This window comes from Glycine soja, chromosome 2 (assembly GCF_004193775.1).
Source record: "Glycine soja cultivar W05 chromosome 2, ASM419377v2, whole genome shotgun sequence".
NCBI classification, from domain to species: Eukaryota; Viridiplantae; Streptophyta; class Magnoliopsida; order Fabales; family Fabaceae; genus Glycine; species Glycine soja.
Genome location: NC_041003.1, coordinates 48,006,603 through 48,032,779, shown reverse-complemented (window position 1 = coordinate 48,032,779; position 26,177 = coordinate 48,006,603). Strand labels below are relative to the sequence as shown.

At 32.1% G+C, this 26,177-nt stretch overlaps 2 protein-coding genes and 1 pseudogene across 4 annotated transcripts; 2 read left to right on the top strand and 1 right to left on the bottom strand.

Annotated features, from left to right (window-relative positions):
- Positions 1 to 432: 432 nt before the first annotated feature.
- On the top strand, positions 433 to 7,847 carry LOC114400807 (CBL-interacting serine/threonine-protein kinase 3-like). 3 transcript variants are annotated; one of them, XM_028363465.1, is made up of 16 exons: positions 433 to 637; positions 1,341 to 1,388; positions 1,905 to 2,115; positions 2,386 to 2,448; positions 3,293 to 3,364; positions 3,690 to 3,797; positions 3,923 to 4,003; positions 4,870 to 4,923; positions 5,019 to 5,144; positions 5,227 to 5,316; positions 5,655 to 5,777; positions 5,869 to 5,979; positions 6,241 to 6,354; positions 6,452 to 6,508; positions 6,862 to 6,936; positions 7,489 to 7,847. In XM_028363465.1, the coding sequence occupies exons 3-16, from the start codon at positions 1,945 to 1,947 to the stop codon at positions 7,567 to 7,569; spliced, it is 1,326 nt and encodes a 441-aa protein (XP_028219266.1). In that variant the 5' UTR covers positions 433 to 637; positions 1,341 to 1,388; positions 1,905 to 1,944; the 3' UTR covers positions 7,570 to 7,847. The 3 variants fall into 3 exon arrangements, with proteins under 3 accessions (XP_028219266.1, XP_028219257.1, XP_028219249.1); XM_028363456.1 differs by lacking the exon at positions 1,341 to 1,388; XM_028363448.1 differs by lacking the exon at positions 433 to 637 and having other exon boundaries at positions 683 to 1,388.
- A 2,033-nt stretch (positions 7,848 to 9,880) lies between these two features.
- LOC114400788 lies at positions 9,881 to 12,701 on the top strand (annotated as a pseudogene).
- Positions 12,702 to 13,499: 798 nt separating this feature from the next.
- Positions 13,500 to 20,485, bottom strand: LOC114400798 (oligoribonuclease-like). The gene is made up of 8 exons (XM_028363436.1): positions 20,320 to 20,485; positions 19,462 to 19,596; positions 18,544 to 18,620; positions 17,101 to 17,182; positions 16,777 to 16,832; positions 15,700 to 15,792; positions 15,105 to 15,195; positions 13,500 to 13,956 (listed from the first exon to the last, which is right to left on the bottom strand). The coding sequence occupies exons 1-8, from the start codon at positions 20,390 to 20,392 to the stop codon at positions 13,838 to 13,840; spliced, it is 726 nt and encodes a 241-aa protein (XP_028219237.1). The 5' UTR covers positions 20,393 to 20,485; the 3' UTR covers positions 13,500 to 13,837.
- Between the last annotated feature and the right edge of the window lie 5,692 nt (positions 20,486 to 26,177).

Genomic DNA, 26,177 nt, shown 5'->3' with positions numbered 1-26,177 from the left:
GCACAAAAAAAAGTCATTAACAATCCAACACAATGTTATGCATGTTAATATAAATCTTTTTCTTTTTAAATTCCTTATCACCCTTACCGTGCCCTTAACAAACAAACTAAAACTAGTGTAACAGTAGTAAAATATCAGATTTAGTGATGATATTGAAACGTTGTACCAGAACAATGTGGCTGTTCAATCCATCATTATTGTTTCTGCAAAATGAAAGGCAGTGGAAATGTGCCAAAACAAGTGGCACTGTGATTTGTGACCACAACAAATGCATAGTTCATTTTATGGTTCAGACCAATCAACCCGTAAATATTCTCTCTCTCTTTTTTCTTCACACATATATTTTATCATTATTATATTATTATTATTATATTATTAGACATACATTCCATGAAAAACAGATAAGTATTGATGAGTAACTGTTTCAAGTTGTTGTTCCCAGCAGCATAAATTGAGAAAATAAGACACTCTCTCATGAGTTCTGTCTGGTTGCATAGCATTGGTTGGTAGTTGTCTCAAAAATCTCTTCTTGCCCTTTGGCCATAATCAAAAGCCAAGACACTGTTCATACAGCTGCTCAATTATCAAGCCAACCTTGCTCGGTTCCACTGCAGAATTTCAGTTTATTCTTATCTAGGTAGATTGGATTGAAGTATTTCTTCTCTCTCTCTCTTCACTTTTCACGTTTTTGGTTTTTAATTTTTTTTTCATCTTCATGTCTATCCTCTTCTTATATGAGCCTCAAGGTGTTGTATATATAGCATATTGCCTTGTGCAGCTTATTTGGCACTTGAAATTTGAAAACTTGATCTGCCTTTGCTTTGTTATTTCATTAACAGCACCCCTTTGGGCCATATATTGGTTACCTCAACTGCTTTTCTGTTCATCTTTCCAGAATTATTGTAAAGTTCCCTTTTTTTGTTCTGTCTTTTCATTCTTTTTTCAAAGTGAATTCCTGGGATTTTTTGTTTTCAATTGAGGGCACTAAAAAAAAAGAACTGACTGGAATTTCCATTTGTCTTGCTGGGTCCCTGAGATTTGAAGTGTGTTGTTTTCCTTTTGGTGGGTGGATCCTAAGTTCATGAATTCCCTCTTTTCTCCAGCCAATTTGTTTTGTTGCTGATTAAATTAGTTCTGTCTGGCAAAGGTTTGAGTCTCTAGTGCTGGAAAATTAATCTTTGTGGTGATTCATGGTGTTTTTTTTTTTTTTTTTTTAACTGAGGACCTTCAATTTTGTTTTTTGAACATCGATGGTTTTCTCACAATCACAAATCTAGTCTCCAAAGTTGGTGATTTCATAGGGGTGTGCTGTTAACTTTCCTGTTTCTTTCATATTCAAGCTCAATTCTGGTTGTGGGTTTATCTCTTACTGGAAGACAGACTTTGAGGTTATTTCTGATCCCAAAAATTGTTCTCTTCTCTATGCAACTTAAATCCAATCAATGGGTGTTAAATTTCTCCAAGATCTCTCTAGTGTACTGCATTACTAGTTAAAAGTAGGATCTCTGAGGTTTCATCATGAATGATTGATTATTCCTGTTAGAATAAGAACCTAAAGTAATCCTGAAGGTATATGCAGAAAATGTATTGAGAACTGTTTCCTACTTTGCTTCTTTGACATTTAAACTATTACTTTGTTTTAAGAGTTCTGTTTTTGTGCACGACCATTTTACCCCGTCAACCAATCAGAAACTCATCCTCCTTGGTAGTTTGTAATTGAATGATTTTGTGAAAATTCTTTATAGTGGCAGTGTATACACTATTTACTCTTGGTTTAAACCATAAGCAATAGTAGCATTTCCTAAACAATAAGCATACATCACATAAGATTTGGATATAAGTTTTTTTTTCTCTCTGACTTGTGGATAAAATTGTTAGGAACTAAATTCTGATATGCATTTCAGGTAGACTCCTTATAAGTGCGCAGAAGTTCAAGTGTAGAGAATGAGTCAGCCTAAGATTAAACGCCGAGTTGGTAAATACGAGGTGGGGAGGACCATTGGTGAAGGTACATTTGCAAAGGTGAAATTTGCAAGGAACTCTGAGACAGGAGAGCCCGTGGCTCTTAAAATTCTTGACAAGGAGAAGGTGCTAAAGCACAAGATGGCTGAGCAGGTTGAATGCTTGACTAACTTGACTTAGGATTTTACTCTGTCCCTTAATCTTATTACTTTAATTTTAGAAAGCATAAATTTTTTACACAATTGCTTCTTCACATTTTCCAAAACCAGACAAAGCCTAGTTTTTGCTGAACTAATTTTAGGTGGGAGGCTATAGATTTCAGATGCTTCTTATTATTGTATTTTATATTGCTAGTTGCTTTATAGTTTAGACTCTGACACGATGAAGTCAAGTCTCTTAGATGTTTTTAATGCATCTTTGCAGATCAGGAGAGAAGTAGCTACAATGAAACTAATCAAGCATCCAAATGTTGTTCGATTGTATGAGGTATCTCTCTCTCTCTCTCTGTGGACCACACACGTGCAATGATTTGTCTTTCTCTTTTTTAAATCACTTTTTTCTTTATTTAATTCTTGCCATGAAGTTTTGCTATTTTTAATAGCAGCAGATGGTAGTGGTTTAGTCTAGAACTTTCTTGTCTGTTTCACTAAGAATTCTGCCTAATGCGTACCATTCCAGAAAAAATGCTTAAAGTATCTTGGTAAATATTTAAAGTCATTGGATGATTTGGAAGGTTATTTTAAAAAAAATAATAATAACATTGATTCTGGTATATTTCGATGGGAGGAAAGAATATTAGAGATAAAAGAATATAGATAACATTCTTTTATTTAGTTGAAGAGATAGTGGAAAGCAAATGGAGAAAAAAGTTGACTTTTAAAAATAAAAATTCTAACTTTTTTCTTTTATTTTTTCTTCAATCAAATTTCAAAATTTTCTCTTCTTTATTTTCTTCCCACACAACCAAACATAGGGAGAGTTCCAAATATGTTGAATGCTAGAACCATTTTTATGAAACTGCTGCCTTTTATCCAAGGCTAAACGAGACAGAAGACATTCTTCTATCATAAATTGCCCACGTGATGAATTTTTTTATATATGAAAAAAGAAGAAGTTAGGAGTTAGAAAAAAAAAAATACATATTTCTTTTTCAGAGTTATTTCATTACTTTGACTCACCATTCTCAGTCTAGCATTTGTTGTACTAGTGCATACTATCCAACCAAACATAAATTTTCTAAGGAAGTATATCTGCTAATAGAAATCAAATTGATTCTCAACACAGTTTACTTTGTTGCCTAATTCGGTATTTTGTAACATTTTTTTTGCAGGTCATGGGAAGCAAGACCAAAATATATATTGTTTTGGAGTTTGTAACTGGGGGGGAACTCTTTGACAAAATTGTGAGTAAATGAATCTTGTTGGCTTCCTTTCATTTTCAATTGATTCTAGAATTTTTGGAGGAAAAGGAACACATGGTAACTATTTTAACACATTTGCAGACAACCAATCCTGTTTAGCTTATGATACTAGATTAGTGTTGGCAACCAGAATATGATCCTTGTTCATTCATTCAATCATGATTATCAATGTATCTTCATCATTCATTGGCATTGTAGTGGTTCTAGTGGATAGGAATAGGATTGCTTTGGAGCTTAGTACATGCTTTCCATCTTTATTACATGGAAAATGCGTTGTATATGTTCTAATGAACATTTTGTTGTGAAGGTAAACCATGGAAGGATGAGTGAAAATGAAGCACGTAGATATTTCCAGCAGCTTATAAATGCTGTTGATTATTGCCATAGCAGGGGTGTCTACCACAGAGACCTGAAGGTATGGCCCCTTTTCGTCTCTCTCTCTCACACACACACACATGCGGGTGCCACAACAATTATTTTGTGTTTGATATAATAAGAAATAACTTCTAACATTTCTAATTGTTTGAATACTTTCTGCAGCCAGAAAATTTGCTATTAGATACTTATGGGAACCTTAAAGTTTCTGATTTTGGTTTGAGTGCCCTCTCCCAGCAAGTTAGGGTAATCATGAATTCCATTGCCTTCTGACTTTTCCTTTTATTTGGTTTGTCTCTTTGTTCAGTAAATTGATCTTGCTTTTTGAAGTAGAACTATGACCCAATTATTGGTGTTGTAAAAAAACATAAAATAATTAGAAAGTATGAAGACATGTGAGAGAAGTGGGGAAAATGCTTATCTTATTCAGGTGATGGTAAAATATATGATTAGTTCTAAGAACTGCATAAAGAAGATTAATCATCCACAGGAAGATAAGAACAGTAATATGTGATTTATTTTGACCAGAGACATGATTTGATTTGTCTTAATAATATAGGGATGGATGAGTTAGGAGGTTATGCCAATAGTAGGTTTAAGATTTTGGAAGAGAAAGCATAGCATGTTTAGAGCGTGACATTATTGAAGTTGGAAAAGGAGCTGACAGTGTCGGAAAATTGTATTCAATCATTCATAAATATTAAAATCCATTTATTACTCAGTTATCCTGTGCCATCAATTCTTTGATGCCTCTCCAAAATTACATTAACTATCTACAAGTCTGTGAATGGGGAAACTAAATAATTCATGTTGGTAATAGAAAAGGCCACAATTTCATTCGCATGGAATGTGTAGACTTGCAATTTTTTACTTTATGAAGACAAGAAGATGTGGTTATCAACTACCATTACTCCCTTTTATTGTAATTGATGTGCCAAAATTAGAATTAGTTTTACTTTACTAAATGAAAATTAAGCTGGATCCTGTCTAAGACAATGGTCTCTCTCTTCCCAAAATGTCGATGGTTATAATTTTGAAGATATTCTTATAATGCTGATGACAACATGACAAAGTTGCCATGCATCCTAAGATGTTTATTTTTTTCTTGATAGGATGATGGACTTCTTCATACTACATGTGGCACTCCAAATTATGTTGCTCCTGAGGTACAGACAAATGTTATGCTACTTTCATGTGAATTGTATACCGAAATACATACATTTTAGTCACACTTCTAACTATATACTCTTGTTATATACAGGTCCTTAACGATAGAGGCTATGATGGGGCAACTGCAGACTTGTGGTCATGTGGGGTTATTCTCTTTGTATTGGTTGCAGGTTACTTGCCTTTCGACGACCCTAATCTTATGAACCTGTATAAAAAGGTGAGCACTGTTTACACTTTTCTTCACAAATTTAGTTTTTCCTTTGTTTTCTGTTTATTATTTTTAATTTCTTGATCCACAGATCTCAGCTGCTGAATTTACTTGCCCCCCATGGCTTTCTTTCACTGCCAGGAAATTGATTACACGAATCTTGGATCCAGATCCCACCACTGTAAGAAGAAACATTTGATAATCTGCCTGCTTCTTGTCATATAAAATCGAATGTTTGTTCTGAAAGTAAAAGGGTCATTTTACTTATAACAAGTTATAACCTTCTGCATTTCCTTGGTGGCTTCCAATGATCACTGAGGGCCAAGTTTTTGGTTTGAAATCATCTGCATCAGCTTGATTCTTCTAGAACTACATTTATCTAGTTCTCTGCACCGCAACAAAAGTGATAAAGAAAAGATAATTGATCATTGATCATCAATCTACAGTATCATGGTTATTTTTCTGTACTAGTTAATTTTTTTTGGTCTTGCTTTCTGATTTACCTTGATTGTATGGCAGCGTATCACTATACCTGAGATTTTGGATGATGAATGGTTTAAGAAAGAATATAAGCCTCCCATTTTTGAGGAGAATGGGGAAATCAACCTCGATGATGTTGAAGCTGTCTTTAAAGACTCTGAAGTATGTTGAAGATTACTAGATATGATTTTGGTATTGATTGTCTGTTAGTTCTTGAATCTTCTCTCATAAAGGATTTTGCCTGTGCATTTAGGAGCACCATGTGACAGAGAAAAAAGAAGAGCAGCCTACAGCCATGAATGCATTTGAGTTAATCTCCATGTCCAAAGGACTGAACCTTGAAAACTTGTTTGATACTGAGCAGGTTCGCAGCTTCACATGATAAGAGGCTTTCTAAAGTTTTTTATTATTGTGATGAACATGTAGAATTCAAATATAGGGAAAACATGAGTTACGTTAACTTTTTACTTATAAACTAGTTTATTTTTTAGATAAAAACCAGTTAATTTTGTTGAAACTTGAACTTAATTTGGATGAGAACTTTCTTTCAAGCCAAATTGGTGCAGATATGAGAGACCTTGCTAAAGTTACCATGTTTGCTTTATCCTTATGTCATTGACCACAGGGATTTAAAAGGGAAACAAGATTCACCTCAAAATCCCCTGCGGATGAGATAATCAACAAGATTGAGGAAGCCGCAAAACCTCTTGGCTTTGATGTGCAGAAGAAAAATTACAAGGTAAGCCTATCACCTTGGAAAATTACAAGCTTCTACTCAGAGAGAACTTTCGATTAAATAATTGTTTGTGAAATTAATAAATCATTACCTCCTGCAGATGAGGCTTGCAAATGTGAAAGCTGGAAGGAAGGGAAACCTTAATGTTGCCACAGAGGTATATGATTGGTTTAATTAATTATTTGTTCCCATACCTTTGTCAACTTCTCATTTTAAGTCCCTATACCTAAAAACTCATTATTTTAGTCCCTATACGAGTGATTTCTTTTACATTTTAGTCCTTATGCCTCTATTTTGTGGTGGTTTTACACTACCAAAAAATTAACACACAAACTAAAACAAACAAAAATTGCTTGTATAGGGACTAGAAAGTAGCAAAAAGTTGGTGTAAGTATAAGGATCAAATGATTAATTAAACCTGTATGATTTATTTTTTTTAGTTATTTGGTGATGTGGGACACTATTTGTCACATTATTGTACTGAAATTTGAACGTACTCATCATAAACAGATATTTCAAGTGGCACCTTCTCTTCACATGGTAGAGGTACGGAAGGCAAAAGGAGATACATTGGAGTTCCATAAGGTGTCCTTCTATCCCCTTCTTTGCTTAATTGCTTTACTGCTTGCCACTTCAAAAATAACTGTTCTATTGTCAATTCTAACAACAATTAAAGAAGCTTATTATATCAGCAGTTGGATGGGAATCAGAGCATCAACGTTTTTCATTTTGTCGATATTGACTTTTTTTTACCAATAATTTGTTTCTGCCTAGCTGGCTAGCTTATACTTCCTATTTGTTTGGTACACAATTACATATTTAAATAAGGAAAAAAAACTTGAATCAAGTTTCTTATATGTTATATCCTTATCAATCATCAAGTTCTTAAATTAAACAATGACACATTGAATTTTTTCCAATGATTGATAGCCTACATGAAAATATGTGGCTGAATTAGGAAAAGTAAAGTACCAACATGTCATTGTTTGACTTGAGAGCTTGATGACAAAGATATAAGAAACTACTAAGTTTTGTCCTTTTTATAACTCTTTAACTTCTGTGATAGGAATTTATGTCCTCTTGTTCTTGAATAATTGGAGAGAATCTAATTGAAATTGTTTGCTTCACTCTCTGCAGTTCTACAAGAAACTTTCAACAAGCCTGGATGATGTTGTTTGGAAAACAGAAGATGATATGCAAATGCGAGAAACAAAGTGATGTGGATATTATTATCATTGTCTATTAAGTGTAATTTTCTTCGTGTCTGAGGTTTTACTATTTTCCAATTTCTTCATTCGTTATATTCCTCCCCCGTAGGTTTGTTTGGACATTAATTACATAGTACTCATTTATTGCATACCATGCTATTATTTTTTGAAAGCATGCAGAGTTCATGTAAGAATTTTACTCATCCAACAGTCGCGGTTATGTTCATGAAACAAAAAATTGTAAGAAATTTGTATATTGTATATATCTATCTATTTATATCTTTTCAATTTGTTGTTACTTTCTGATATCCAGCCATATATCTGATTACAGCAACCGGAAAATGTAAACAAAATATTGAGGGAAAGAGGCTGGAAGAAAATGATATCATTAAAAAATATATGGGTAAATAGTCAAGTTTATTTTGAGGTGTTAACAAATTGATTTCTAAAAATAAAAAATTTAAATTTAATATCTGAATGTAGAAAGTAGCACGATAAATCAGACAAATTTAACATTAAAATCAACCCTAACCACTATAAAATTTAAATTTTGATTGAATACTTAAACATACCTAAAATTTCTAACTTGTCCTGGTCAAGCGGCAATGATCGTGATGACATTATAGGAGCATTATCTTGATTTGATTTGGATTAATTGCATTCTCAGTTTCTCTCTTTTTCCCTTTTCTCTTTTCTCTTTTCTTTTAACTGTGCATTTATTTTTTTAAAGTATAGTTCATTGTCACTTGAAAAAAGAAACAAACACAACTCTGCAGTATTTCTTTCAGCGTAAGAATTGCAAAATAGGGAAGATGTTTGAATGTACTCTATTGAACCTTGTTTGGTGGGCATCACTGTCATGCAGCCCTCACACAGACACACAGTCACAGTCACGCGAAAAATGAGAAGAACGCCATGAGTGTTAATGGTGGACCAAACCTACAAAAAACAAAATCATCATTTGTGTGATTTTTAACACAATTATTATGGAAAATGTTAGCTAGTAGGACATTAGTTACGTAAAATAATATTTTCCATGACTATTTTTACGTTTTTTTTATTATTTACACATTAAAAAAAATTATTTTCTTAACAAAATTAGCAAGATCCTTATATTATAAGTCAATAAACTTATTATACTCTTGGTTTACGATAAAATGACAACATAAAATCGTTTATATATAAACGATTTAATCATAAGATAAATTACATAACATATTAAGTGATTATTTAACAAAATAATCTACGTAGTTTCTCCAATAAAATATTTATAATACATTACTTGGTATCTTTTTTTAACACTTTATTATAAATTATATTTTTCACTAAATTGTTTAAACTTTTGTACAATAAAATGGTAGAAAGAGTTTCTTTTTTATTAATTAAGTTTTTAGTCCTTGAACTTTTTAAAATTTTGAATCTTAGTTTTTAAACAAATATTTGACTAATCAAAGTCCTTAAAAATTTCTTTTGATATAACTTTTAGTGGAAAATATAATTTATTATAAAGTGTTAAAGAGTAGTAAAAAAAGGTGTCACTGAGATAATATCACATTATCATTTAATTTAACTGTACACTCTAACAGTAAGAACTAGAAGTCCTAATAATAGAAAACTTTTCTCACCTATCAAATTTTGTTTAGGAACTAAAACTCGAAATTAAAAAAAATTCAAGGCCTAAAAATATAGTTAATTTTTTTCGATAGTAGTGACAATTTGAACTTTGGCCCGACAGATCGGTCCACTAGCCCAGAAAAAAATGGTGGTGGACTGGACTAGGTGACACAACCGGCCAACCTATCATATATATATATATATATACTAATAGGTGTTTAAATTTTAGATTGTCACTTTGTATTTTTTTAAAAAGCTTATAGTGTTATTCAAAATTTAAAATACATATTTATTATTGTTTTTATATTATTCTATAAATTTAATTTCACTAATACTCATAGAAAAATTTATATTAAAATCAAATTTAAGATAAATAATTAATATATTTTATGTTCTTTAATTAAATTTGTTCGTAAGATGGGTCAAAGAGGTTGATTGTCTTTGCCATCCAGATTGATCGATAAATAATAATTATTAGATTGTTAATTTTTGTTAATAGAAAAGATCAAATTTACAATTTTTTTTTTCTTAACCACCCAATCAATGTTATATGTCTAGAAAAAATGTTATGAAGAATTTGGTCAAGGTTATAGAAAAGAAAAACAAATTGGTAATAGAATTTTGTCCGATTATTTTTAAAAGTATATTATTAAATAATAATGATACGTTTACTTGTTTAACCAAATTGTTGTATAACAAAAATCTCTTGAAGGTGAAAATTGAAATGCCTCAGTCTTGGTGATGTCCATGATTCTTCATGCTGCATAGGTTTCTGTCTCTTCCATTCACGCTATTACGTCTCTCTTATTTGTTTCATGATGACGCCAACAGTGTCACTGCTTTCTAAAGTCAAACTTGTTTTCATGGATTTTTCACCATCATGAGACTTTTTATTGGGCATTCAATTCATCTGAAATATTTTCATCCTGCAATCTACTTTACATGCTTCTTAGGTAAAATATGGTATCTTTTGGTGCTGAATATAATATTGGAACCTGCTCTTATTTTACGTGTTGCCTGCATTTTCGATTTGTTTGGGTTCAGGGTCCAACCATGCCAAACCCAATATTATGCTACCCTCAAATTGCCAACTTTTCCATTTCTTCAATAATATTCACAATATGGAATGGTAAAGTCTGTTTTGTTTTGTATTTGTTTTATTATCCTACGCTTGAAATATAACTATATCCTCTGCATTGTCCGTTTCCAACCAATTTGATTTCTCTGATGTTATTAGAACCAATGGAGTTTATATATGTAATTGTGTCTTGTGTTTGTAATTTTTGTTCTTGTTAATTGTTGTCATTTAATTGTGTATTAGTTGCTTATTAGACTTGTATGATTTTGATTCTATAACCAAAAAGTTAAAACCTTTCTTTTTGTGTTAGTGTGTGCCTGTGTGGAGGATAGAACTTCAGAGCTAAGAGGTCGTTGAGAAGATGGTTGGGAACCCTGCACTCCATGTCTCATCATTGCCAACTTCTTTTTTTCATCTCTGATTACCCTACCAAGAAATCCTTCAAGTTTCATCCCTCTTGCAATTCGACGCCAGACACAAATCAACAGAATAAGAGCTACATCTGCTGATTCAGGTCATGGCCAAAGGTCATCATCTACTACTTCAGAAGCAAAGAAACCACTTTCAGCTTTGTCAAACATTCTGCGCGCTGTTTGGAGGCAAAGAAACCAATTTTCTGCGTCCATTAAGTGATTTTGGGTTCAGTGATTGGAGCAACTGGGAAGGTGGGGTTGGACTGTTTCTAGTGTCTGGTGCTGTCCTATTTGTTCTTAGCTTGGCCTGGTTGAGGGGCTTCCAAATCTGATCCAAATTCTGGAAGTACACAGTGGTGTTTGAGTATACTGAAGCTTGTGGCATAAGCAAAGGAACGCCTGTGAGAATCAGAGGGGCCACTGCTGGCAATGTCATTGGCGTGAATCCTTTCTTGAAAAGTATTGAAGCAGTTGTAGAGGTGCCTTTCAATTCTTTAATCTATGCGCTTTAGTATCCTAGGATTGAAATCTTGCATGTGTTTGACATTGTTTGTTTGACGTCGTGTGAAGATAAATTTCTCCATAAATATCTATATGAGGAGAAGAAAATAAGATTGAGTTTCTGCTGTGAACTAAAATCAACTTTATGTGCTTGACTTTTTATACAAGCTTAAGTGCATAAGTTGATTTTAGCTGATGGGATAAACTCAATTCATTTTACCTTTTTATTTTCTTCTCTCCTGTAACTAAGTGCTTATGGAGAAGTTTATCTATCCAGGACCTTAGATGAATTGTTTCATTAAACCATCAGTTTTCAATTTGCAGGTTGGTGATGATAAAACAGTTATATCACGAAATTCATTGATCAAGGTTAACCAGTCAGGTCTTCTTATGGAAACAAAAATTGACATCACTCCTCGTGAGCCAATTCCAACACCTTCTGTTGGCCCTCTTCACCAAGACTGTACTAAGGAAGGTCTTATTGTGTGTGATCGTGAAAAGATCAACAGTGACCAAGGAACAAGTTTGGATACATTGGTTGGAATATACTTCGGCCTTGACAGCGACAGAGAAAATTGGCATCATCAATAGCTATACAATGGCTCAACGAATATTTTCCATTATTGAAGAAGCGGAACCACTTCTTACACAGGTGTAGTGCTCTTGAATGGACTGTTGGATCAAACAGTTTTCTTGCCAACAGAAAAATAGATAAGTGCATGATGGATGATAAATGAAATATTAGTTTCTTCCATCTCCAAAAACATAAAATAATAATGGTGAATATGCATATGTTTAGTACCTTTATGGCATTCGTTTATCATCTCTATGCAATAGGTATTTGTTTGCTTCTTTTTTATTATTCAATTATACTGTCATGCATTCTCGTGCCCATATTTTCACTTTGATGTAGTGATGCCTCGGATCAAAGCCATGGCTGAAGATGTTCAACCTTGGCTGATGTCCGTGATAGTGGCCTGTTGAAAGAAGTTGAGAATTTAACCCAGAACCTTATCCAAGCTTCTGATGATTTGAGGTTAATTTCCAAAACTTTTATGGCTCTTGTCTATCAGCAATTTGGCTTGCATGCATCATTATATTCAGATAGCCAAGTAGCACATTGACATTACTCATTAGAGTAGGGGATGCCAACTAACATAGTAACATTTTAAATTCTGATTGAGGAAGACTTGATGGGATAATGGCAACAGTATGAGGTTGTAACTTATTTCTTGTGTTGCACACCCTATAAATTGAAATTGATCATAAAGTCCTCTTGTTATTTTATCTAGTAAATAAGAAAAGCATTCACCAATTATGTTTGTCCAGAATGTGCTTTCGCCCATTATTACTTGACAGAATTGAACTGATTCCAAAAATTTCTTAATTTTACTCTCAAAACATTCTTCAGTACAATGACTAACAGAAATCACCCTTTGTGTACGTAGAAGGGTACATTCATCCATTATGACCCCTGGGAACACTGAACTGCTTCAGACTATAAACACAATAAGTTTTACCTTGAAGAACATTGAGGTATGACCCTAATGTGGCGAAATAATTAAATATAATTATGAATAGCATTTCCCCATCTGATTATTTGATTTTTGGCTGTCACTACAGAATTTTAGCAAGGATATTGCAGGTTTTACTGGGGATGAGACTACAAAAAGGAGTTCGAAATTACTTTTCCAGAATCTCAGCAGGCATTTGTGAAGTCCAATATAAAGATAGGAAGTAGAAAATGACAGGTAATACCGTAATAGTACTGTAAACAATGTTTACATCAGCTGCAACATTGTAGGAGAAAAAAGTAGTTGTTTCTTGCATTCTGTTCTGATAAAAATTCTTTCCTTATATTGATGAGTGCAGGTGTGATATTGACTGGTGGAACTAATTTCTATGTGGATGACCTTCTTTTTTCTGATAAAGTTATCCATCAATAGTTGGCACCCCAGGACTTCAGAAAGAATAAAGTTACTGGTTTCGGGCTCATAGCATTCAAAGTGGTTCCGGTTGATGAGGATTTCAGTTGGATGAAATCTTACTAACCTGTTAGTGTAGAAATTATGAGCTTGAGTATAGAGCAGTGTGGCATTATAGGAGGTTATGAACGGATTATATTTGTAGAGTTTTCTACAGTTTTTTTGTTTTCGCACTTTGGCTCTAATATATACCGGCAAATGGAAATAACAATTGTGATTTCCAACAATAATTTGCGTCCTAGTTAGTTACCTTGAAGTTAATGTGCATACGTATCTGGTATGATTACTATTACTGAATTGCCCAAACATCTTTTACGTATGTTATTTACATATCTGGCATGGGAATCAATAATCATCTATGAATGCAAATGCTCATTGCTGAAGTTAAGCATTTCACAATGGTCCAGTTGGCAGAGATACATACACATAACATTTCTTTAGGCATTGTAATCAACAATTACATTTCCTTTTTCTTTCTTGAATGGACAATCAAAGGAGTTGAAGCTCAATTTAACCTGTACATCATGGTTTTCAGTACAAATTTAAATATGATTTTGCAGTAACTAAACTTAATCCAAAATCACGAGCCATTTACTCAGCCAGCAAACCCTCCATAACAATGAGATTTGACGCTTGAACTGAAAACCTGCCCATCAACATTCGTACGCTGATTTCACTGCATCCCTATCACTTTCTGGACCTGGGCTTAAAAATATTTGCCTTGTAGTATCTAAGTTCCTCAATGCTTTCTCTAATGTCATCTAAAGCTCTGTGTGTTTTTAATTTTGAAGGTGCTCTCTCCTTATCTGCACAAATGATAAGAAGCCTTTATAGTTTACAAGCAGGCATTACTAATGATCAAAATCATGAATAAACAGGAAATAACATAATTATTATAATTAAAAAAATCATGAATAAACAAGGACCAAAATCCCAGAAGTACTTATATATTCATTGTTTCTCATCCCTTCAAATTGTGTAAATGGTTACCGTGTATTATTACAATTGGGGGCTAAGAATATTCGTAAGTAAAATATAGTCATTACTAATGATCAAATCAAACCCAAAAGCAAAAGGGGTAGGTGGTGAGATTCCAAGCTTCAAAGTTAAAACATCAAAAGAACTAAAAAAATATCAACAAGCATCTCCTTTAGTTACCTTGCCAAGTTTCAAAGCATCTTTATGCTATTACATAGATATCTAATGTCATAGCACTTAAAAACCAAAGGATTTTACCTCTAAAAAACAGCAGCATAGAATGTATATTTGTTCACAAGTTAATTTGTTTTTTAGGAGAGGGGTAGCATGTCCATAATCTTGTGTAAGTTTTAAACGTCACTTTTTTTTGTGGCTGTCCAATTTTCACCTTATTAACTGTAATTTTTACCCTTGGGATGTTGAGGGAAGGTCAGAAATACACAAGACGGGGGTAGTCATGTTAAAACCTCTGATCTATGCGCAATTAAAGTTTCCCTACTAATATGGCTTGCAGAAAATGTAGGGAAACAAAACTAGGAAGTCAGAATTTTGACACAAAAGGACAGCTGACAGAAGGAATTCTAGATATTTTAGTTTAAAATGGCCATATTAATTCATAAATAACCACTGGAAATTGAAAACTTTATGATAGAAATGAGATGTTTTATCATATTACTTACCAGCTCAACCAAATGGAGCTAACCTATATTGCATGAATAGTACCAAAAAACTAGAAGAATCACGTTTACATAACAGATCCAGTAAAAAGATGTAGTGATAGCACTGGAACTGACCAACAATCTCAAGCACAAAACAAGTCCTTTTTATGGGGGTGAAGGTGGTTGTGGGGCAGAGGTTAAGGCCCTAAGGGATCAAGAAGCGATTGATAGTTCATAACAAATATTAAACTTCAGTATGATTTAATGCATTAAAACCAAAGAAAATTTAATTATATACTAATTGTATAATTTCTCACCTTTGGGATACCAGCGAATGCAGAGAGCTTTAACACTACTAACATCAACAACCACATGAGAGAAGAGACTCGCCAATTTTGGCATGTATTTCTGCAAAAATTGGTCTAGTTAAGACAGGTACCGGAACATTTCAAAGAGGAACAATAGGAAATATAACAAAAAAAAAATAGCAATATATGCTTTCAATAAGGCTTGATCAGGATATGCAGAATTGAACAGGAATTGTTCTAAAAAAATAGGGATTCTATATTCAGATGACAAATTTTCATGCAGTGTCTCAAGTCTCGACCTGATCTTTTACCAGATGTCCAACTTCATAAATGCTATGATGTGTTGACCAACATAATTACCATCACTTGGCAAGCATGAAATATAAACGATACCCAATTACCCAATAATGTTGTATTGAAATATGATGTTATTAAAAAAAATTGATTATGCAATGTGTGACCAATAATTTTAGCAGAAATTAACAAAAGAATCCAAGACTTATGGAATACATCTGGCTCTATAAAGACACAACATTTAGAATTTAGAAATTAATGATACTTCAGCAAAGCCACTTTCTACAAGTTACTATGGCAGAACCAATACCTTCAGAAATTGAAAATCAACATATATTGAACTTCCTGCCAAGAGAGGTGTGTACAAACCAACATTAACATATCTCTTAACAAATTCAATAACCTGCAATTTTGCAAGACATTACATATTTTCATTATAAAAGAAAATAAATGCATAAAACAAAGAAAGGGAAAGAGACTACTCGCCCTCGGTCATTGCATAAAACAAAGAAAATAAATGCATAAAACAAAAGTAGTACTTCAATAGTTCAATTCATCACAGATCAAATGGCAATATACAGGAAAAAGGATACCAGTTTAGAGACACTTCCAACGAAACAAGCAAATATGACATGGGTGTCACCCAAGCACTACTCCCATATGACTGGAACTGATATCATTGCCTTGATGCAGGAGTAGGATGCCAAATGCCAACTGGTTTTGTCTACTACTAACTTATTGGTTTTTGATATGCTAGGATCCAATTGCAAGGTATGGGACTTGAGTCCCGCATTGGAAGTATGCGATTCATAAGGCCTTAGGTTCTCCAACTACAATAACTAGTTTGAGGTGTGGTTCTAAAAGACTAAACACACCACAACATAAGAAATCATTTGTACTACATTAAACACCAGCCTAGAAGAAGGGCAACAGCAGCGATCTGCTGATAATTGTATAGCTTATAACTACTTAAATAAATCATATAAATTACACAATGACCAGATCACTGTTTAAGTAAAATTTAAAATGCATCTATTGCAACTGTTCATGCCAGTATCATGAATCTTTAGAGAAAAGATAATAGGTTTTCTGGTAGGGAAATTTTTTCTCAGCTGCCAAAAATTTTCCTGACATATAATGTGCCCCACTCATACTTTTTATGAAATTTGAGATGGATAATGAGAAATTCAATTTCCTTCCGCAGACTAGATTCTGCAATCCCTAATAGACAAGTTTAACTATTTCATATGTCTATAATAAGAATAACATTTTTTTCTACTTCATTGAATATATATGAAAATGCAGTACCCATTTAACATGATAGTTGATAGAAAGTAAGCTAAGCTCCTATGAAAAGAGAGCTTGCCACATGGTAATTACTACAAACCTGCTTTTCAGCTTCTCCTTCACTTATTGTACTCTTTAGCACCTTTTTTGTTAACCCTAAATTCATTGAAAATTGTTGGTCAATGCCATTTAAAATCCAATTCAACAGGAAAAAAAGGGGGGAAACTAAATAATGTTAAGGAAAAGCAACCCATCAGCAACTCATGAATAATATAGTCTCAAATTTCTTCATATTCTAAAATGTATTAAGTTATTTTATCTGATTTGAAGGATATTTTACACTCCCCATGGCCATCTCTCCAATAATATATTTTTTTCTATCAATAAAAAAATAAAGTATCAAAATACAACATTTACCACTTACCACTAGCTGCATGATGACTTTGACACCATTCTCCCATCCTGTCAAGGCACTCCTTAGTTTGATGGATGACCAAATCAGGACCCTAAAAATAGCAGATACTTTCTTTCATACACACTAATGTGATCGTACATACCAGATTACCTATTTACTTTTAAGCGAAGTGCTACGTACACACTCCCTCTTATAGAGTACAATTTATTGAAAACTGCAAAACTAGGGGAGAGATTCATTAAATAAGGTGAAGGACCCATCAAATTTTGTGATTTTGAATAAAATTCAACCAATGAGAAAAAGCGTGTTCCTAGCATTTCCATTACTTGTAATAGATACACAAGATTTGACCAAATGTGATCAACATTTCATCCTTTGCCAAGAAAGAGTAAGATAAAGAAAAAAGAAATTGGCGGAGATAGTGTCAAGAAATTCTGTTTACATAAAATAGATCTAATAGCATTTTCCCTCCTCTTTTCAGTAAAAAGGTTGGGGGCTAAGATCATAAGTTAAAATCTGATCAAATTTGTATTAAAAACACTAGGTAGCAAAATAAAAATGAAAAGTCAACAAGGCACCCAATGAAAGTTGATGTTTGCATTAAACAAAGGAGAGCAAAAGTGAATATCCAAAAACAATAAAAGTAAAGAGAAGCTAAGGATTATTTAATGCTCTAAACTCTATTAATACACATTTGGTTTAACTTATTTTGAAGAAATCATCTTTTATTTTTTCACCAACTCCTTGGAAGAGAATTTGGAGGGCAAAAAATGAATTATTTCCATTGAAAAGTGTTATACCAAACATGTGCTTAGTATGTATTGGAAAAAATCCAAGTCTCGCATCGGCTATAAATAAAGCCAAGTTAGAGTATATAAGTGAGGGACAACCCTCACCCCTTGAACTAGCTTTTGGAGTTGAATTAGACTCAAACTCACATTCTAAAAATCTAAGATGGTATCAGAGCATATCCAACATTAATCCAAAGGATCACCCACCATTGTTATCCACGCACCAAGTCCAAGAAGTGCTCTGGACTTGAGGGGGTGTATTGGAAAAAACTCAAGTCCCATATCGTCTATAAATAAAGCCAAGTTAAAGTATATAAGTGAGGGGTAACCCTCACCCCTTGAGCTAGCTTTTGGGGTTGAGTTAGGCTCAAACTCACATTCTAAATTCTAAGAGTATGATATGCAGAAAGGAAAAAACTCTTTTAAACAATTTCCCGCTTACAAGCATCAAAATGTCTAGTAAGGTGGGTTTTAGTCTATGGAACAAGCAAGTTTTTCCCCATATAAAAACAGAGAGGGGAAAAGAAAAGTAAGAAAGAGGAATGTTATTAGCTAGAGACGGGAGAATGTAGAATCTTGTTTAAAATATAGTGATGCATGGAAACGACCATGTAACGAAAACAAAAAATGAGCATGAAAATTGTAACATTGAATTAAATACCTCCACTGTTTTGGTTAAATTTCCATCTGTAATTATACAAGCAATCTCCAATATTCTGTCCACTTCGATATTTAAACCTGCACACACACAGAAGCCAGAAGAATCAACATTCATCATCATCAGTCACTAAACAATTCATATGTTATCCAAGAACTGACAGTAACACAGTTTGCAACTGAAGAATATATAGCCTACTTGGTGAGCACCACTAAATATAAGAAAACAATAGACAATCAAATGTAAGATTCTAATTATGTCATCAAGGAGAAAATTGCATAACACAAAAGTTGTGCAATTAAAGAGGCAGGATTAGAATTCCAATCCACCAGAAAAAATTTACAGAATGGAGAAATGATAACTAGCAGTGAAATTTTATATGAAGCAAAATCAGGAGGGTGCAAGCAGATGATGAACTCCAAATAATATTCAGATCATAGGCTGACAGTCATTCAAGCAAAAGACTTTAGCAGGTCAAAGGACTCAAGTTGATAAGCCCAACAATAGCAAAGGTTTCAAGAAAGTATTTAAAAGCAGAAAATAGAGTGAGAGAGAGAGAGACTGCTAATCTATAACACAGTTTTTTAAGAAAATAATCCTCAGAAGGATAGAAATACTAAACAATAATTCACCTTGGAGAGTACATGTTTCCAAAACATAAAGTTTATCCAAATTGCTAGGAAGAAGGCTCACTTGAGTTACTATAATTCTACCTTAGATGTAGAGCCATGTTAAAGGAAAAAATCTGTACTAATCTAACACGAGTATTGGTACAATATCAAAAAATGTAAGAGCTTTGTTGCTGAAAGATTTAGAGGTTGGAGAACAATAAAAATCAAACACAGAAAAACATAATGAAAAATATTTATCTAAATAGAAACAAGCAAAACACACTCCAAACAATCCATTCTACAAGCTTACCAGTCATTTCCAAGTCAATCCACACAAGAGGTAACTTGTATTCACATGAAGAAGTCACTGGATTTTCTAGATTTTGTTTCTCGCTTTTTCCTGGTACAATGTCAATGTCAGCATTAACTCTCTTGTCACTACTACCTGCGCCATGAAAGTATCTTTTAGCTGCTAGTTCACTACATAGTAATCAACAATACATAATGTTCCCACTAGCAAACACCCATCCAGGAAATTTATGTAACTAGTTAGTACAAATAAAAATGGAGAACAACAAGTTGACTACATAAGCTTATTTTTTGAGTTTCTCAAACACATCAAAACACAAAGGAAGAAAATTTGAGCAAAAAAAATAAAAATAAAAGTAGTAATTCAGTGGCTGAAATAGAGCTATGAAGAGTAGGTAACAGCAGAGAAAAATAGCCATAATAGTAGAAAGAAAGAATGGGAGGGATAGAAAAATAGAAAAAAGGTTGTGTTTTTATTTTTTATGCTTAAAATTTGCAATGTGTTTTCATGCTGTTGCAGCAGCAGCACTCACGTTCAACAAAGTGAATACACCAAGAATTTAATATTTTGTCACTCTGTGATACACTCTAGCATTGGAGCAGTGCTGAACGACCAACTTGCAAGATATCAAACACACTTCAACGCAGAATTCACACAAAAAACTAAAAAAAAAAAATCCATAAATTCGTCAGCAACAACAATTAATAAAAAACACCGTGTGTTCTCTCAGAAATGCGCAGATCAATAAGAACAGCAACGTGTGAAACCCTAACGCAAAGTTCATCAACTACGCATGAAAATAAAAATGAAAAAATAAAGTGGAAATTGAATGGGAGATAGAGGAGAGAAAAGGGGTACCGGCAGTGGTGGGAACGTGGCTATCATCGGCGTCGAGTTCTAACACTGAAAATGAATTTGCGAGTTTCTCCATTTTTCTGCTCTGTTTCTTTCTTTCTCTTCAACTTTGGCGCTGTTTGAAAGAAAAGAAAATTGATGGGTTGGATTCGGGCCTTTTCGGGTTTGGATATGACCCAACAAAATTGCATCCAATCTCGCCAAACATTTTTATTATGCCTATCTGGTAGATAATTAGATATTAGGAAAAATATGATGGTTGAAAATTAAAAAGATACTATTAATAAAAATGTAAAAATTAATTGATTGAAGAAAAAATAGAAATGAGATGAAGAGAGAGACGGAGAGATAAATAAAAATAAACTATAAATAATATAGTGGATGTGAATCTCATCAATTTTTAAATTATTTTTCTTCTCAATTTTCTCTACGTTCAACTCAAATAATCCCCATCCATTTTCCTCCCTTAATTTCTTCTTCACCAAAAATCCTGGTTAATCTATATTAGAGGGTAAAGTGAACTGATATTCGCGGGTTAATCTATGTTTGAAAATTTATTTTTAAAAAAAAAAAATCTCTAATTTCACTATTAATTGTTACCATTATTTCCCAATCAGGTTTCGGATTATTTCATATTTTTCAGAACTTAAAAAAAAGGAAAAATAAAATCTGGTGTGTGCTTTGTCACTTTGTGTTCTCCATATACAAACAACCTATGCCATTTTTAAAAAAATCACCTATGCTTTTTTGCTTAGATATATACATCGTTTATAATTAGAACATGTTTAGCCAGTTTAGGCTAATCATATAAGCACTTACGCGACATAATTTAGCTTATTCCAATGAAGTTTAGACAAATTAAGCTCTCATTAAATAATCACTTAATAGTTATTTATCCAAATGCCCCCTTAGTCATTTATAGAATACAAGATTCAAAGTGGATTAAAGCATAAGTTGCTAAATGCTAACATAAAAATCATAACATCAGAAAGTTGTATCAACATGTAATATTTACAAACAAGAGGAAAGGAAAAATGTGATACAATACAGCACAACTGCACCAGGAAATAAGCAAAAATGCACCAATGTATTATAGTAGTAACTAAAAAAGAAAGAATATTGGGTAAATATCTATATTTTTTAAACAAAACACAGGCAAATATCTATATTATTCACCACAAATTACGCAAAAAGGGATTTGTTTCTGTATATAAGAAGTGCATTTACAATAATACAAATATTTTTTTTCCAAGCCTTGTGCTCAGAGGTTTAGATTCATGTTATGAGGCTTAGAAAAGTTCATTCATACTAATTATGTTGTTGTAAAGAATTTCCTGTTTATATTCTTTTGTCTCAGGGGTAGAATATTAGCACATTCGCACTCAGTTGGCAGGGTATAAATATATCATCTCACCCAAGAGCACTGAATTTGTCCCTCTTATCTTTAGCAGGTATAAATATAAACTACAAAGTTAATATGCATTTTCCTAACTAATTTAAATAACTTTTTCCTAAAATTATATTACTTTTGTGACTAGAGTTAGTGATTTCAATGTGACATCAGTGAAACTTATATTTTTTATTCTTTATGTTATTTTTCATAAAAAAAAAATCCTAGATCAAAATTTATGAGTATCTTTCATCTACTAAATCATAAATTAAACTTGTTTGTTATATATAGTTGTTGTTGTAAGAAAATTTTACACGAGATAAAGATAAAAAAGTTAAACACAAATTTTGCCTTTAAGTAGATTGTTTTGTTTTTATTTTTCAGAGAATTTGAAAAAAGAATAATATTTCTCTTCATTATCCTAAATTACCTTTATTTTATTTATTTACTATAGTTATTTTTGAACTGGTTATCCGTTTTAATTTAAAAATAAACTTATATCACAAATTCACAATTTAAATTATTTATAATAAATTCAAAATATAATTTATCTATTTAAATACATTTATTTTGTGTGAACTTTATTGTAATAAATTTACATAGTTAAAAAAATTGTTTGATATGATTTTTAATTATACAAAAATAAATTTTTAATCTTAGACAGATATTTTCGACCCTCTTTTTCTTCTCTCATTAAGTTGTGCATTTCACACAATATATTTGCAACTAGTAAAAAAAAAACTGTTAATTATTTCTAACTAATCTCCACTTATTTTTGTATATTTAATTTTTGAATCATTTATCCATCATAAATTCCAATGCAGAGACCAATAAAAGGCCCAAATAACTGTCTTTTCACTCTCTCATTCTCAACTAACTTTCAATTTCTGAGAAGCGCGCGCCAAATCAGTGTAAGGGTTCCTTTGTTCCTTCACTTCACCATTCTTGAATCATTTTCCTCACAATTCTCCATTACTGCATTTTCTACTTGTGTTTTTTTCACAGTGCTTCAATGGAAAAGATTGATGACTCTCTCAACAAAGACAGAGGCATCATCATCGCAGAGGAGAATAAGGATCCACCACTGAGGTGATTTTCAACGTTATTACCTTGGAAAAATTAAAATGTATTTTGCTGCTGCTTTTTTTTTTTTCTTTATCCTTACTCTTGTTTTTGTTTCCCCAGTGATTCAATGGAAAAGACTGACCCCTCTCTCAATAAAGACGAAGGGATTGCAAAGGATGCAGATGCGCTACTGAGGTGAATTTCAATGTGTGATAGCTTAGAAAAAATGTTTTGTCCATCAAAGTTGATAGAACATGCACCAATTGATAAAACTAATATAAAAATGAAATATAATTTTTGAACACTGAAATCACACACAAATACACCAATATACTTGCTACTATTTTTATTGTATCCATATTATTCATGTTCCTTACAGCATATTACTATATCATTTTAGTTTTTTACATTTTTATTTTATCCTTACTCGTGTTACTCCACAATTTTTGCCTGGAACTAAAGGGAAATGGAACAAGACCTAGCCTTCCTTCAACGTCCACGGTCTCCAACTAGTAATGGATACTTGGAGGCTGTGGTAATCAACAAGAAACGGAAAATTGAAGAAGTAGAAAAAGAAATGGAGATACCTCAACTTCCTGAGTTTGAGGAACCTCCACGGAGCTTCGGGGGATTGGATGATATAGTAAACTTGGCAAAACAGCATAAAAATAATTAGATGTAGATATAGTATATGTTAATACTGTTTTTCTTTCAATAACCATGCAAGTGAATGGTGGCTATAGAAGGCAATCGTTTACTATTTTTCTTTTCAACAGCCATGTTTTTACTTTTTGAACAAATATAATACAGCCTTGCTCGTGCTATTTTGTATCAGGATTTAACTGAATAAAATCCATCTTCTGTATGATTTCAAACCAACATATCATTTGATGCAATTGTTGATTACGGAGAACCAAGATATGAGAAGCCACTACATGTGAAAAAAGGGTCTATACTCTATACCAAGTTTGAATTCCATGTAAAAGGGTGCTTCCACGTGGTTGGGATCAATGCACCAGAAAACTAATTCATGATTGGATAAGCAAAGGTTGAGGTTGCTGTCAAACAATTGGAGCAACTAGAAGGCTAATATACTTGACACATGTCTAGACCATCACACACTTTCTGTTCTTATTGCACTTTGTAATCTTGAGTCAATCCCTCGTGTATAAGAATTGAGTAGTAGTTTTCGTATTTCACTTTTATGGGCATTTAACAATTACATTACCATTGTACATCGCGTGATGCTAGAAAAGCATTATAAGGATGTGGAAATATACATTCAGAAATCTGATTCAGCAAAGCCTCAGCTAAATCTAGTTGTAGTGATTTGCTGTCACTGATTATAAGTGTTGCTAGAGCTGAATCATATGGTATCAAATTCTTCTGCTGCATTTCTTTACCAAAATTGACAATGTTAAGTGCTAGACTATAATTTCAATAATGCAGAAGAGACAATTATTCTCACCTTCCAGTAAAGACAATAATCCTTTGCTGCTGCTTCTAATTCTGCCGATGCTTAAGCGCCAATGTGCTACCTGAATACCAACAACTAGTTCATCTCACCACCTATTTTTAATCCTAACATAGGAAACGAAAAACAGGAAAAATAAATCAACTCTTACATCAACAGAAGAATCCTACTATCAAATAACATGCCAGAATAATACCTTGCATGCCTGTTGCGTTTATGGCTCAACATTTACAGAAATAAGTCTCATGAAACACCAGTTGCAAATATAGGCACCCCTATAGCACAGAAATTACACACAGCATCCTATAACAAATGCATTAAAAGTTGTTTCAAATATGTAATATATCCGGCCATTTTTTCAACATAAAAGTTACTGTAGCATTATGATAAGTATCAAAGTGATTATTAGGGATATTTATCCCTGTCTTTGTTGCACGCTTAAAGAGATGACACCACTGGAAAAGAGTTATGACAGTGAGCTCAAATCTCATGTTGTTACAAAAGTTCTAAAGTCAATACTTGGAAGTTAAAACATTTACGATAATAATACTAATATTGTCTTTTTTTATGGAATAATACTAATATTGTTTACCTCAACTTTTTATTTTTAAAAATATATATTTTAATATAACTTTTAAGGATAAATTCTTTATATACCCTGTAATATAAAGTGAAGAATTTAATTCAGCAAAAAAAAAAATTGAAGAATTATATGTGTTTAATAAATTGCTTTTCTATGTTATGCTACATTGCTACTGCTGGATTGACCTTTAGTTATTCGTCATCCCTATATATAATTATTGAGAATAATATTTGTGGAATTTTTTTTATAAAACTTTGTTATTGTGTACCCATTCAAAATAATAAAAGTGTTAGATTTTAAAAGAATTTAATTTTAATATAGTGTATTTTTTTCATATTATCAACTTATAAATTACCCTAAATATAATTTTTAAAATAATTACAACAAAAGTCAACCATTTTCAATTATATCACAATTTATGATTGAATGTTAAAGATTAAACCAGACGGGTTGATTTCAATTTTTTAAAAAAAAAATATTAGTATTAAACACTTTTAAGAAAATTTAAAAATTACGTATTAATACTTTTCATACGTTATTTTTTTTTTTTTTTTCATCTTCTCAACATCTGTCCTAAAACATGTTAGCTAAATCTATTTCAATAAAGAATCAATCAGGTCATGTTAGATCAATGCATAAAACTACCACTATAAGTACACAATCCTTTATTTCCCATTAAATCACGGGAATTTTTTTTTGAACAACAAAGTATTTAGAGCAAAACATTCTATTTACTTTTTTTTTTACAATTTCTCTTTTATTAAAATTAAAATGTAGTATCGTCTTGACCTGTTGTTTCATTTTAGATTTTACTTTTTACCCATTATCAGCATAAAAAAATTTACACTGTTCACAATAAAAAATTTCAATCAATATTATTTTTAAAATAATTATTATAAAAAAAAATAATTTTATAATTAACTAACCCTATAAAAATTTATAAAGTATTTACTTTTTTATTTCATTTTCTTTCAAAAACATCAAGATAAAGAATCAAAACCATTAATTCAATTGATATTAAATTTGATTTTCTTAAATAAGATATTAAATTCGAATGTCACGATAAAAAAAGTTAATTGAAAAATAAAATTTTACTAGAAAACAAAATTTTTAATAAAGATTATTCTTGTACCAATAACATTTATAAAAAATGTTTATAAAAAAAGAAAACCACATGTCATTAGAGAATTAAGTAAGCACCATTTAATTTTGTGTAGACCTTACTACTAGTATTGTTGGTTCTATTGTTAGAGAATAACAGTACATTAATTTGGCGTTATGGCAGGTAGATTATATTTGAATTAAGGAATAAAGTACCACAAAAAGAAAGAGATAAAGAGAGAAAAAAG